Source organism: Theropithecus gelada, chromosome 1 (genome assembly GCF_003255815.1).
Source record: "Theropithecus gelada isolate Dixy chromosome 1, Tgel_1.0, whole genome shotgun sequence".
NCBI lineage: Eukaryota > Metazoa > Chordata > Mammalia > Primates > Cercopithecidae > Theropithecus > Theropithecus gelada.
Window position 1 is genome coordinate 38,548,973 of NC_037668.1, and position 12,899 is coordinate 38,561,871.

A 12,899-nucleotide genomic window follows, 5' to 3' on the forward strand; every position below is an offset into this window, starting at 1 on the left:
CTTGCTTCAGCCTCCCGAGTAGCTGGGACTACAGGTGCACGCCACCACGCCCGGCTAATTTTTGTATTTTTAGTAGAGACAGGGTTTAATCATGTTGGCCAGGATGGTCTCCATCTCTTGACCTCATGATCCACCCGCCTTGGCCTCCCAAAGTGCTGGGATTACAGGCGTGAGCCACTGTGCCAGGCCTTGGTTGTTTCTTAATGCAAAATCATAACATTGTGTAAATCATTTCCACCAATCTTGAATCTGTAGTCCTGAAACACTACTAAAATCCGTATTTTGTTGCAAATCAACATTGTAAATTTCACTTATAAAGACACATTTCTTCAAGCAACTCTTTTTTTTTTTCTTGCGACAGAGTCTCACTCTGTCACCCAGGCTGGAGCGCAGTAGCGCGATCTCAGCTCACTGCAAGCTCCGCCTACCAGGTTCACACCATTCTCCTGCCTCAGCCTCCGGAGTAGCCGCCCCGCCATCAAGCCCGGCTAATCTTTTGTATTTTTTTTAGTAGAGATGGGGCTTCACCGTGTTAGTCAGGATGGTCTGCATCTCCTGACCTCGTGATCCACCCACCTCGGCCTCCCAAAGTGCTGGGATTCCAGGCATGAGCCACCGCGCCCAGCCCCTTCAAGCAACTCTTCATACTAAATTAAGACCCACTGAAAACACAAGTTTTAATGATCTAAGCCCTCAACCAGAATACATAAGAAATAGACTCTTGGTGGTTTTTTAGGATAATCAGATCTCTATTTTGTTTCAACTCTTATAAATGAAAACTCTATCCAAAAAAAATTAAAAAACATATTTTCCTGTCTCAAAGCAATAATCAAAATAACTCAGCACTTTTTTCCTTTGTTCTAAAATTTTAACGTATCTCAGCTTCCTCATTTTACACTTAGACTTGGTTTAATAAGCTTCACTAAGTCTTGCAGCTAGTTCTATGAAATTATAGCATTTTCTAGTTTCAGTGTAATAATTATATTTTATATCCCACAAAAACTTCATTTATTGGTCATATTCTTCATAACTAAAACTGAAATATTAGTTGCTGTTTTTGGCTTAAATATCAAATACTGGCACATATAATGTATGGTATCACCTCCTAAACCTTCCTTTTGAAAAATAATTCCGGCCGGGCATGGTGGCTCACGCCTGTAATCCCAGCACTTTGGGAGGCCGAGGCGGGCGGATCACAAGGTCAGGAGATCGAGACCACAGTGAAACCCCGTCTCTACTAAAAATACAAAAAATTAGCCGGGTGTGGTGGCGGGCGCCTGTAGTCCCAGCTACTCAGGAGGCTGAGTCAGGAGAATGGCGTGAATCCGGGAGGCGGAGCTTGCAGTGAGCCGAGATCGCGCCACTGCACTCCAGCCTGGGCGACAGAGCGAGACTCCCTCTCAAAAAAAAAAAAAAAAAAAGAAAGAAAAATAACTCCTATAAAACTGCTTGGTTTTATGCTTTTTCTCCCAAAAGAAATATCCAGCCAAAGGATGAATTCCAGCTAACTGAAGGTTCCAGTTAACCGAGTTAATGTTCTAAAATTGGAATATATTCAAAATTGTTCATATTTTATTATTTCTTCAGCAGTTATAGGTCTCCTTTGAGAAATAAATGTTATTTACTTTCATTCAGTATTAACAATGTTAGACTACGGGTAATACTGAGGTCTATATTCGAATGACTTTTTTCCACATCATTACTTATGAAAAACGAAGTAACAAATTAAGAAACCATCTTCCCAAAAAAGCTGAAAATTACAGTATTTTTTTAAAGGGACTGACAGGTGTAGCCACAGAGCTACAGCCTTCGAAGGCCAAGACAGAGTGTCATGATCTAATATCCCCAATACTGCAACCAACAGAATGGATCCTTGAACTTTTTTTTTTTTTTTTTTGGTATTTTTGTAGTGACAAGGTTTCACCATATTGCCCAGGCTAGTCTCAAACTCCTGCACTCAAGTAATCTGCCTGCCTAGTCCTCCCAAAGTGCTGGAATTACAGGTATGAGCCACTGAGGCTGGCGCCATGATCCTTGAAAATTTACCCACTAATGAATTCCCACATCCACACTGCAGAAATTAAGTTTGGGCCAGGTGCAGTGGCTCACAACTGTAATCTCAGCACTGTGGGAGGCACAGGCAGGTGGCTCACTTCAGGTCAGGAGTTCAGACCAGCGTGGCCAACATGGTGAAACCCTGTCTCTACTAAAAATACAAAAATGAGCCCAGTGAGATGGCATACGCCTGTAGTCCCAGCTCCTGGGGAGGCTGAGGCAGGAGAATCTCTTGAACCCGGGAGGCAGAGGTTGCAGTGAGCCAAGATCTCCCCACTGCACTCCAGCCTGGGTGACAGAATGAGACTCTGTCTCAAAAAAAAAAAAAAAAAAAAAGAATTTAAGTTTACTTTACACTATGTAATTTTTTTCACTATGTAGCATTTATCTGTGAAGTGAAAATTAGGATGCAAAGCTACTACGCTGTCTAAACTGAAATGCTGTTATCCATCTACCCATTCATTCATTCAATCACACAATACTGGCATGCCTCCGGTGTGCTGGTGACGGGAAACATATGCAAAGCAGACACCCTTCCATCTTGGGGCATATGTTCTACAGAGGGGAAACAGACGGTAAACAACTCAATAAGTAAGCAACAAGGCATGTTAGAATGGGCTAAGTGCTATGGAAAAAAGAAAAAGTGTTGCAGGGAAACAGGATTTAGGGGTTCAGGAAGAGAAATGATTTCAAATAGGATGGTGAGAAGAGGCCTCACTAAGTCTGTGTGCAAATGGAAAAATAACCGTGATTTTTATTTATTATGTGGCTTCGAAAAGCATTACACGGTTGCGTTTTTCAAATATTCATATAAGCTTTCTATTTTCTCTGCTTCACTGTTCTATTTCCTGATCTCCAAGAAGAGGGCAGGTAGCCAACGGACATGACCGTCCAGGGCACGCCAAAGATATTTCTTCTAATATTTTGGCTTACTTACTTTGTTTTTAAGACTGGAGTCTTGCTTTGTCACCCAGGCTGGAGTGCAGTGGCGCAATCTCGGCTCACTGCAACCTCCGCCTCCTGGGTTCAAGCAATTCTCCTGCCTCAGCCTCCCAAGTAGCTGGGATTACAGGCACCCACCAGCACACCCAGTTAATTTTTATATTTTTAGTAGAGACAGGGTGTCACCATGTTGACCAGGCTGGTCTCGAACTCCAGACCTCAGGTGATCTGCCAGCCTCAGCCTCCCAAAGTGCTGGGATTACAGGCGCGAGCCACTGCGCCCAGCTCTACTCAACATTTCTTGAGAACTACAGCTATAATTAAAATAAAATTTGAGGGTCTCTACAAAACTAATAGTTCAAGATGCAATTTATATTAGAAAATTTATCATTTTCTCCAGCAGTCTCTACGTAATCTAACATTAACGATTACTAAAGGTACCTACAGCATGAACAGGAGTTCATGTCGTACTGCCTTACGGCAGTAAAAACTTCAGATAGGAGTTGAAATGATCTCTTAAAATGAGCCCACAGAGTATCTCCAAACTGTAAATTTACATATGAAATTCACTTGTAATATTTCAAAATGAAATTGTTATTAGCATTTTGTGTAATAATTCCAAGACATTTTCTAACTCGCAACCTGAAAAAAAAAACAATGCGACCAAATAACTGATGTGTAAAATGTCTTTATTCTGAAGACTAAGAATCTTGAACTACTGTCTAACGGCACCAAGAAAACTTTAGAGAAAGCAAATCACAAATGACTCAACTAGTCAACACATCTTTCACACCACATTTCTGTAGGTCTCGGGTAATGAAGATATTCAAAGTTGAAATGTATGCTGTTTAAGTAACCAAGGCAATTAAATAATGACTAACAAATGTAGGTGCTATTTAAGAAAGCACCAATTTTAACAAGAAATGGTATCACTGACTAAACTAAATATACTTAAACTGTTCCCAAAATACCCAATCCAAGCACATATTTTTAAAATGTGTGGGTTTTCCCCAAGAGAAGCAAAACTTTGACATTTCTCTTGGATATATTAGAGTTTCAGACCTACATCTGGAAAGAACATTTCAAACTTAGTTTGATGTTACTTTTAAAAATCAAATGGCCAGCAATGAGATACTTAGTGACTAAGATCTGAATTTGACAGAGTCAACAGAATGTCAGAAATGAAATAAAAGAAGTATTCAAAGTTTATCATCCTCGATGTTTAGAAAGGAACATGGAACAAAAGATGCATTTGCCGCCTCTGCCCTTTAATTTTGTGAACACCATACTTCTCTCCTTATGTCACGCCAGGGAAGGGAAAATAAGAATTTTTTTAAAGCTGGCTAAATTCAAATATGACCATTTCATCTGGATTTCTATCAATCCTCCTCCCCAAAATGTCTTTTGATTAAAAAAAAAAAAATCAGAACAACAGATTTAAGCCTACAGTAGATTCTACAGACTACACCTAGATTACTTTGCTCTAAGGCCAAGGAAAATGTTTACGATTTCAAGATCCACTCAGAAGCAAATACTGTATCTGCAATGCGTAAGCTTTTCGTTGGCAAGACCAGTCAATATCAGAGAACACGCAAGGTTTAAAAGGGTAAGTGGATGAAGGTTAAAAGCTAATAATAAATTAGCCAAGAAATATTACTTCCCACCAAGCCATAAAATAATTTCGGTCCTACAATCCTAAAGAATCAGAGGGATTTCTCGTTTTTGTAGAGGGTATCTAAGCCTCCACGGTCTAAATGACCGTCAGAAAATCTGCACCAAGGCACCAGGGGTAGCAGAGACGGAGATTTCTAACACTGGGTGAGCCCGCGGTCGCAAATCTCATCGCGATTTCACCTTTGGGTGAAAAGGTGGGAGGGAAGTACGAAGTTTCAGCCTCGGCTCCACTGGAAACAGACAACGTCTGAAGGACCCTGGGAGGAGGCGGAAAGGGGCGAAGTCGTGGTGTCCGCGGTGCAGCAACAGAGAATCGGGATCTTGGAAACGGGATGCGGAGGAGTGGGCTCTTATGTAAGCACACACCAAAACTGTGCGTGCACCCCCCGCCTGATGCACCTCTGAGCACACGTACACACAGCATCTCACCCAGGGGTGCAGCCCCAGCCTGCGTGCGCCGCTGAGCAGGGCGGACTGACCCTTCCTTCGGCCCGTCTGCACGTCCCCCCAAATCAGCGCAGCCACCACCCCGGGCTGCAGTGGGGGCGGCCCAGGCCCAGGTGCCCCGCCCGGGACCGAGCCTGGCTTCCCCGGGACGCCCGCAGCGCGCGCCCGCAGTCTCCTGCGCCCCTGCCCCGGCTCCGCGAGCCCGACCCCCAAGCCGAACCCCACGCCCCGACCCGGCTCCCTGCGCTCGGACCCGACTCCCCGCATCCCGGCTCGAATCCCGGCATCCGGCCCTACTCCCGCACCGGGACCCTAATCCCCGCAACGGGACCCGAATCCCGTACCAACCCAGCGGCCCAGCCCGGCCCTGGGGCTTACCTCGCGCGGCCCAGACCCCGCCGCCGCACAGCAGCCCGGCCAGCAACAGCCGGGCGGCCGGGGCCAGCGCGGGCGCGGGGCGGCGCAGCATCGCCAGCCCGGGGCGGGAGCGGCAGGGAGGCGCGCGGGACGCCGAGCGGAGCTCTCGGAGCTCTCGGGGCTCTAGGGCCCGGGGCCGGCTGCTCCGCGGCGCGGCGAGCTCCGGGGATCCAAGGAGGAGCCGCCGCCGCCGCCGCCGTGACGCTGGGCCGCGCGCTCGGGACGCGGCGCCCTCCCCGCCTCGGAGCAGCGCCTTGCTGGAGGCAGCGGCAGCAACTAAGATGGCGGCGACGCTCTCTCTCGGGTCCGGCGAGGGTACCCGGCCGGGGGCGGGGTGGCGGCGGGAGGGGCGGGGATGGGGAGCGGGGCGGGGATGGGGAGCGACGCGAGGCGCGCGCGCGGCGGACCCGGGGAGCGCGCGGGCCCGGGAGGGAAGGGGCGGGGAGGTGAGGGAGCGCGCGCGGCGGACCCGGGAGAGGGCGCGCCTCCGAGCCCGTCGGCCCCGCCTGGAGCGCGCGCCCGCGGGGACGCGCCTGGGGTGGGTTCCAAGCGGCCGGGAGGGGCCCGGGGGACTGTACCCCTTTCGGCGGCCGCAGCTGGAGAGCCTCAACTCCGCGTCCCCACGCGCGCTCCCGGACTCCTAAGGCCGGGCGAGCGGTACCCGGGGACCCGCGCCTCCTTCTCCACCCCGAGGAATCATCCTTCCCACCCGCTCCGCCGAGGAGCGCAGACCCCGGCGGGGGAGTGCGGCCCAGGACCCTTGTCACTTAGGGCAGGTCGCGTCGCCTCCCAGAACCTCGGGGTCCTCGTCTCCCCGGTGGAGGTGATGAGAGGAGTCATGAAAGGGGGTCCAGGAGACTAGGTCAGCGAAACGCGCCTGGTAAACAGTCAAGGGCCGCACAGCACTACCCGCACCGGCTCCCGCCCCGGGACTTGCCCCCAGGGAGTCTGTCCTGACTTGACTGAAGGAATCTATTTGAGACTTTCTAAAGGCGGCTGGTGTGCGCGCTCTTTCTCAGTGACACAGTGCGATGCTGGTTCTTAGAAAAGCGGAGGTCCGAATGGATAGAGAGGACAGAGGAGTCCTCCCCCTCTACCATGGATCCCTACAGGGATCTTGGGGTCCTCCCATTTTCCCAGCGTCCTGCGGCCCCCTCCTCCTCTCCTCTGGACCCCTGGCACCCCCCACAGTGGAGGAAAGGCCTGGAACAGCTGTGGATGGGCGTGTGTGCAGGCACCGTACCCTATGAGACACTATTGGCTCCATTTTGCAGATAAGGAAACTAAGTCAGAAAGGTGAAATGACTTCCCCCGTTGGGACAACTATTGTAAAAAGAATCAGCCCTCAAGGACAGGATGTTTGCATTAGAGGGACACCAACAGCAAAAAGTTGAACACTAAAATGTTCATTTTTCGAGACTGCTAGAAGAGCTATCCATGAATGTCATTGCTCCAGGTGGGGGTGGAGGAGGCTGGGCAGCACTGGAGGTTGGGTGGAGACTGGTTTGTGGGGCGCAGAGGACTTATTTAGGAGAGTAGTGGGCAAAGAGCCCAAAAACATAGATTGAGGCCAGATTGGGGGAATGGACTTGATCCTACAGTCAACAGGAAGACCTGGAACGGCTGGGAACAGCGGTGTGATGTGACCTGGGGAAGGCTTCAAAAGCAATCTAGAATCCAGCTCCCTGCACCTTGTTCCCTGTAAGCGTCCTGCACCAAAGCCTAAAGATTCCATCTTGCTAATGTCTCTCCTTCCTTCCCTTGCTCCCCCTCCCCTAGGTTGAGGAAGACCAGACTCCCCTTGGTTGGACCCTTCCCAAAGCACCTGCCTGGCCCGGCAGGCTCCAAGCCACACCCACCACTCCTTCCAGCCAAGGCTTTGAGTCATCCTCTCCCCTGGTGACGGATGTTGCCATTGCTTCTGCCCCTCCTGGAGTTATAAACTCAGTGAGTGCCTCCCTGCTGCCACCTCATCAGGTCCAGACATCTCTGCCGGGCTTCCCATCCTCCACCCAGCTGACCTCAGGGCATGCTGTCTGCCACTGTCTCCTCTCATTCACTCCCCTCCCAGGGTCAGCATCACACTTCCTCCTCCACCCATACCCCGAGCCTTAGGTCCTTACAAGGAGCTTCTGGGCTGTCTCCTTCAGGAAGTCCTCCTGCCAGCCCTCTCTCCCCAGCCCCCAGCTGCTCTAACCAAACAGTTCAGCTTTATAATCTGCTGCCTGTGCTGTCGACTGACTAATCCATCAGTGTCCTTTTCTCCTCCCCACTGTATTCTAGTGGGAAGGACCCAGATGGTCTAGTCAGACAGGACTGGACTTCGGTGCTGGCCTCTGCGACTGCAAACGACCTTGGACAGGTTATGGAACTTTCAGAATCTCTTTCCTCACCTGTGAAATGGAACAATCTCTACTTCTTAGAGTTGTGAGAATTAAATGAAATTATGCCACATAGATCTAGAAATACTAGGCTCTATGTGGCAAATAAATGAAAGTGCCACATACAGCCTGGTATTTCTAGATATAGGAGTTTCTTTTTCCCTCAAGAAGAAGACTTCTGTGCTTCTAGTATACCAGCGAACACAGTAGGTACTCAATAAATAGTGATGAACTCAATGAATTGCTAAGTTAGGTTTTATTATTATGGAGATCACATTTCAGAGGGTGAAAAAAAAAATGTACCCTGTAGATTTCCAGGGACCTTCGAGATTTGCAAAACATAAAATTGGAAAGGTTTAATCTCAGCACTATGTTTGCAGTCCATAGGCTGATGATGCCAAGAGGGGAAATTTAATGTGTTCAGTTCTATTAAAAACACAAACAAAAGCTCTTCAGTGTCTGGAATCCTGATCCCTTTATCTTCTCACCGTTACTGTCCCTTAAAGAAACAAAGAGATAGATCAAAAAGATCCAGCGTCAGATGGGGCAGACAGACGGCTTGGTGAGCTCAGTGCAACCTGCACCTGCTGGGATTTCGCCCACATGAGAGTGAGTCCGGCCACAAGGCTCAGCTTGAAAGTCTCGGAAATGGGGGAACCAGTAAACTCGGTTTCTGCTCTGCCTGACAATAGCCTCAGCCACATTGGCACATTTCAAAGGTTTCCCCCACAATGGATTAGTTAATCCTCCAAATGGCCCTGAGATGGGGATCGATTCAGGCTTATGCTGTGGTTAGCTGGGAGAGGGGCCTTGCCTGAGCTGAGCCAGCCACTGACAAAGCAGCAGCATCAGGGTCCCTGGAGCCATGGGGAATGAGGCATCACCCAGGCCGGTCCTGAGCTGGGAACATAGACTTGAGGATAAGGAGATGGCTTTGTTAGCTGGTGGAGGAAGATCTGTACTTTTGAATGGATAGTGAATCTATCTGAGACAGTAGATGAAGCGAACACAAGAAAATTTTCCAAGATGCTGCACCTTCTGAGATGACTGTTGCTGATACCATATCACGATAATAACATATCATCTGTGCTTCCAGCAATCCTTTACAGAGGTACTTTTGGCCAGGCACAGTGGCTCATGCCTATAATCCCAGCACTTCGGGAGGCTGAGGTGGGCAGACCATTTGAGGCCAGGAGTTTGGGACCAGCCTCGACAACATGGCAAAACTCTGTCTCTACTAAAAATACAAAAATCAGCCAGGCGTGGTGGCGGGCACCTGTAATCCCAGCTACTTGGGAGGCTGAGGCAGGAGAATCACTTGAACCTGGGAGGCAGAAGTTGCAGTGAGCCAAGATGGTGCCACTGCACTGAAGCCTGGGTGACAGAGCAAGACTCCAACTCAAAAAACAAAAAAAGATACTTTTATTGTTCCTATTTTACAGATGAGGAAAATATCAAATTTGCTCAAGAGTACATTGCTAGAAAGTTGGACCCCCGAGATTCAATTTCATGTCCATCTGAACCCAAAACGGAGCCTTAGCCTCAGTGTGAAATTGCCCCCACAGATACCAAAATAACCCCTGCACAGGATCCCACAGCTTGGAGCCAGCCTGCTCCCCAACAGTGAGAAGGTGGGGCTTCAAGCAAGCCCTGGCTTTGCCACCTCCAACTGTTGAGGCCGATCTCAAGCCTGAAGTTCCTCACGGAGGACATGAGTTCCCAGGCCCGGAGTTGCAGTGAGGATGAAATGAGATCGCATGCGGGAAATCTCTTAGCCAGCAATGTGGCCATGCGGAGCCGCGGAGTCATTCTGAGGCGGGAGTGTTATTACTGTTTTGCACAGTGTGGGCTTGGCGGGTGTTTGTGGAGCGGAGCCGGAGGCAGATAAGCAGTTACTATGGCTGCTTTCCTAATAATGTGCTCGGGAACAAACCCACTGAAGGCAGCAGCAGGAGAAGGTTATGAGAATCTTGATTAAAGCAACTGAGTAGAAACTCCTGGAAGTTCCTTTTTTTTTTGAGATGGAGTCTTGCTCTGTCGCCCAGGCTGGAGTGCAGTGGCGTGATCTCCACTCACTGCAAGCTCCGCCTCCTGGGTTCACACCATTCTCCTGCCTCAGCCTCCCGAGTAGCTGGGACTACAGGCGCCTGCCACCACAGCCGGCTAATTTTTGTATTTTTTACTAGAGAGGGGGTTTCACCGTGTTATCCAGGATGGTCTTTTTTTTTTTTTTTTTTTTTTTTTTTTTTTTTTTGAGACGGAGTCTCGCTGTGTCACCCAGGCTGGAGTGCAGTGGCGCGATCTCGGCTCACTGCAAGCTCCGCCTCCCGGGTTTACGCCATTCTCCTGCCTCAGCCTCCGAGTAGCTCGGACTACAGGCGCCCGCCACCACGCCCGGCTAGTTTTTTTTGTATTTTTTTAGTAGAGACGGGGTTTCACCATGTTAGCCAGGATGGTCTCGATCTCCTGACCTCGTGATCCACCCGCCTCGGCCTCCCAAAGTGCTGGGATTACAGGGTTGAGCCACCGCGCCCGGCCCAGGATGGTCTTAATATCCTGACCCCGTGATCCAGCCGCCTCGGCCTCCCGAAGTGTTGGGATTACAGGCGTGAGCCACCGCTCCCGGCCAACTCCTGAAAGTTCTTTACTGAAAGAATCACAGCACCCAGAACCACCACCAGGGTCCACCCGGAACCCCAGAAAGTACAAGGTGTGGCCCCATCTCTGTGTTCTCGTGTCCTGGCCAGGTCATTTCGTTGCTGTTAAAAGGGATAATTAACAAGAAGGAAAATGATGCTGTGCTTAGGAGCAAAGACTCTCGTTGGACAGAATGGTGCAAACCCATTTCTGTCCACTTCCTTCCTTTTGGTAAAATTTCAATGTGATTTTGCTTTGTAGAATATTAAATATTGGGCTGGGCGCTGTGGCTCACACCTGTAATCCCAGCACTTTGGGGGGCCAAGGCAGGCAGATCATTTGAGGTCTGGAGTTTGAGACCAGCCTGGCCAACATTGCAAAACCTGGTTTCTACTAAAAATACAAAAAAAAAACAAAAAAAAGGCTGAAGCTGGCAGATCACTTGAGGTCAGGAGTTTGAGACCAGCATAGCCAACTTGGCAAAACCCTAAGTTTAGTCTCTACTAAAAATACAAAAATTAGCCGGGCATGGTGGCGTGTACCTGTAGTCCCAACTACTACTCGGGATGCTGAGGCAGGAGAATCACTTGAACCCTGGGAGGCAGAGGTTGCAGTGAGCTGAGATCTCACCACTGTGTTCCATCCTGGGCGACACAGTGAGACTCTGTCTCAAAAAAAAAAAAAAAAAAAATTAGCCCAGCAGGTGCCTGTAATCCCAGCTACTAGGGAGACTAAGGCAGGAGAATCGCTGGAACCCGGGAGGCAGAGGCTGCAGTGAGCCAACTACACTCCAGCCTGGGTGACAGAGTGAGACTCTGTCTAAAAAAAAAAAAAAAAATTTCCATGGCTCCAAAGTCATATCTAGAAAGCAGGGTGTTCAGAGAAGCCTAGATCTATTCCTGTTTCCTCCTCCCTATCTCCTCCTTCTTTTATAGGTTACCATTTCTTCTATTTTTAGTTTATCTTTCCATTGTGTGTTTTTTTTTCTTTAGAATAAGCAAATAGTTGTATATATGTCTTTCCCTTTTCTTAGCTACAAGGCAGCAAATCATACCCGCTACTCTGTATCTTGCCTTTTTTACTTCATAAAACACCCTGGAGATCACTCCATTAAAGTACGCAGTACATACAGTCTTCTTTTTTTTTTTTCTTTTTTTTTTTTTTGAGATGGAGTCTTGCTCTGTCACCCAGGCTGGAGTGCAGTGGCACAATCTCGGCTCACTGCAAGCTCTGCCTCCTGGGTTCATGCCATTATCCTACCTCAGCCTCTCGAGTAGCTGGGACTATAGGCATCCGCCACCACACCCGGCTAATTTTTTTTTTTTTTTTTTTTTTTTTTGTATTTTTAGTAGAGATGGGGTTTCACTGTGTTAGCCAGGATGGTCTCAATATCCTGACCTCATGATCTGCCCATCTCCGCCTCCCAAAGTGCTGGATTACAGGCGTGAGCCACCGCGCCCAGCCTTTTTTATTTATTTATTTTTTTTTTTGAGACGGAGTCTTGCTGTGTCGCCCATTCTGGAGTGCAGTGGCGCAATCTCGGCTCACTGCAAGCTCTGCCTCCTGGGTTCACGCCATTCTCCTGCCTCAGCCTCCCGAGTAGCTGGGACTACAGGCGCCCGCCACCACGCCTGGCTAATTTTTTTGTATTTTTAGTAGAGACGCGGTTTCACCGTGTTAGCCAGGATGGTCTCGATCTCATGACCTCGTGATCCAGCTGTCTCGGCCTCCCAAAGTGCTGGGATTACAGGCCTGAGCCACTGCGCCCAGCCCTTTTTTTTTTTTTTTTTTTTTTTTTTAGAAATAGGGCCTTGTTCCATCACCCAGGCTAGAGTACAATGGTGATCATTGATCATAGCTCACTGCAGCCTCGAACTCCTGGGTTCAAGCAATCCTCCTACCTCAGCCTCCCAACTCACTGGGACTTCAGGTGTGCAACCCCCACACCTGGCTCAGCATTTGTTTTCCTAGCTTCGTAGTGCTGTCCCACGTGGATTTACCAGTTATTTAATCAGTCCCCCTTATTGAGGAATATTTTTCCCCTGTTGATGGGTCGTTTCCAATCTTTTGTTTTTACAGAATGCTGCAGTGAAGCCTTTTTGTACCTTTTGCCATCTGTGCCTCTTTCTGCCTGTGTGACCTTGGGCAAGGCCCTTCACCTCTGCAATTTCAGCATCTCCATCTGTAAAACAGAGATGAGCCCTCCCTACTGGGTGGTTTCGAGGAAGAGATGAGGTGATGTGCACAAAGCAGAGCACAGGGCCGATTCCTAGAAGCAGGTGTTAACCACCATCTGCTATTACCAGTACCCATTATTGTTCATGGCTAGGAGCCTTAAGCTACTCT

At 49.0% G+C, this 12,899-nt stretch overlaps 1 protein-coding gene across 3 annotated transcripts in view; it reads right to left on the reverse strand.

Moving 5' to 3' along the window:
- CLSTN1 (calsyntenin 1) overlaps nt 1-6,394 on the reverse strand; it is a 97,007-nt gene extending 90,613 nt beyond the window's left edge. For all 3 annotated transcript variants that reach the window (XM_025401034.1, XM_025401045.1, XM_025401025.1), the window contains exon 1: nt 5,497-6,394. In XM_025401034.1, the coding sequence (XP_025256819.1) occupies nt 5,497-5,587 (91 nt within the window). In that variant the 5' untranslated portion in view covers nt 5,588-6,394. The remainder of the gene's footprint in view (nt 1-5,496) is intronic.
- Between the last annotated feature and the right edge of the window lie 6,505 nt (nt 6,395-12,899).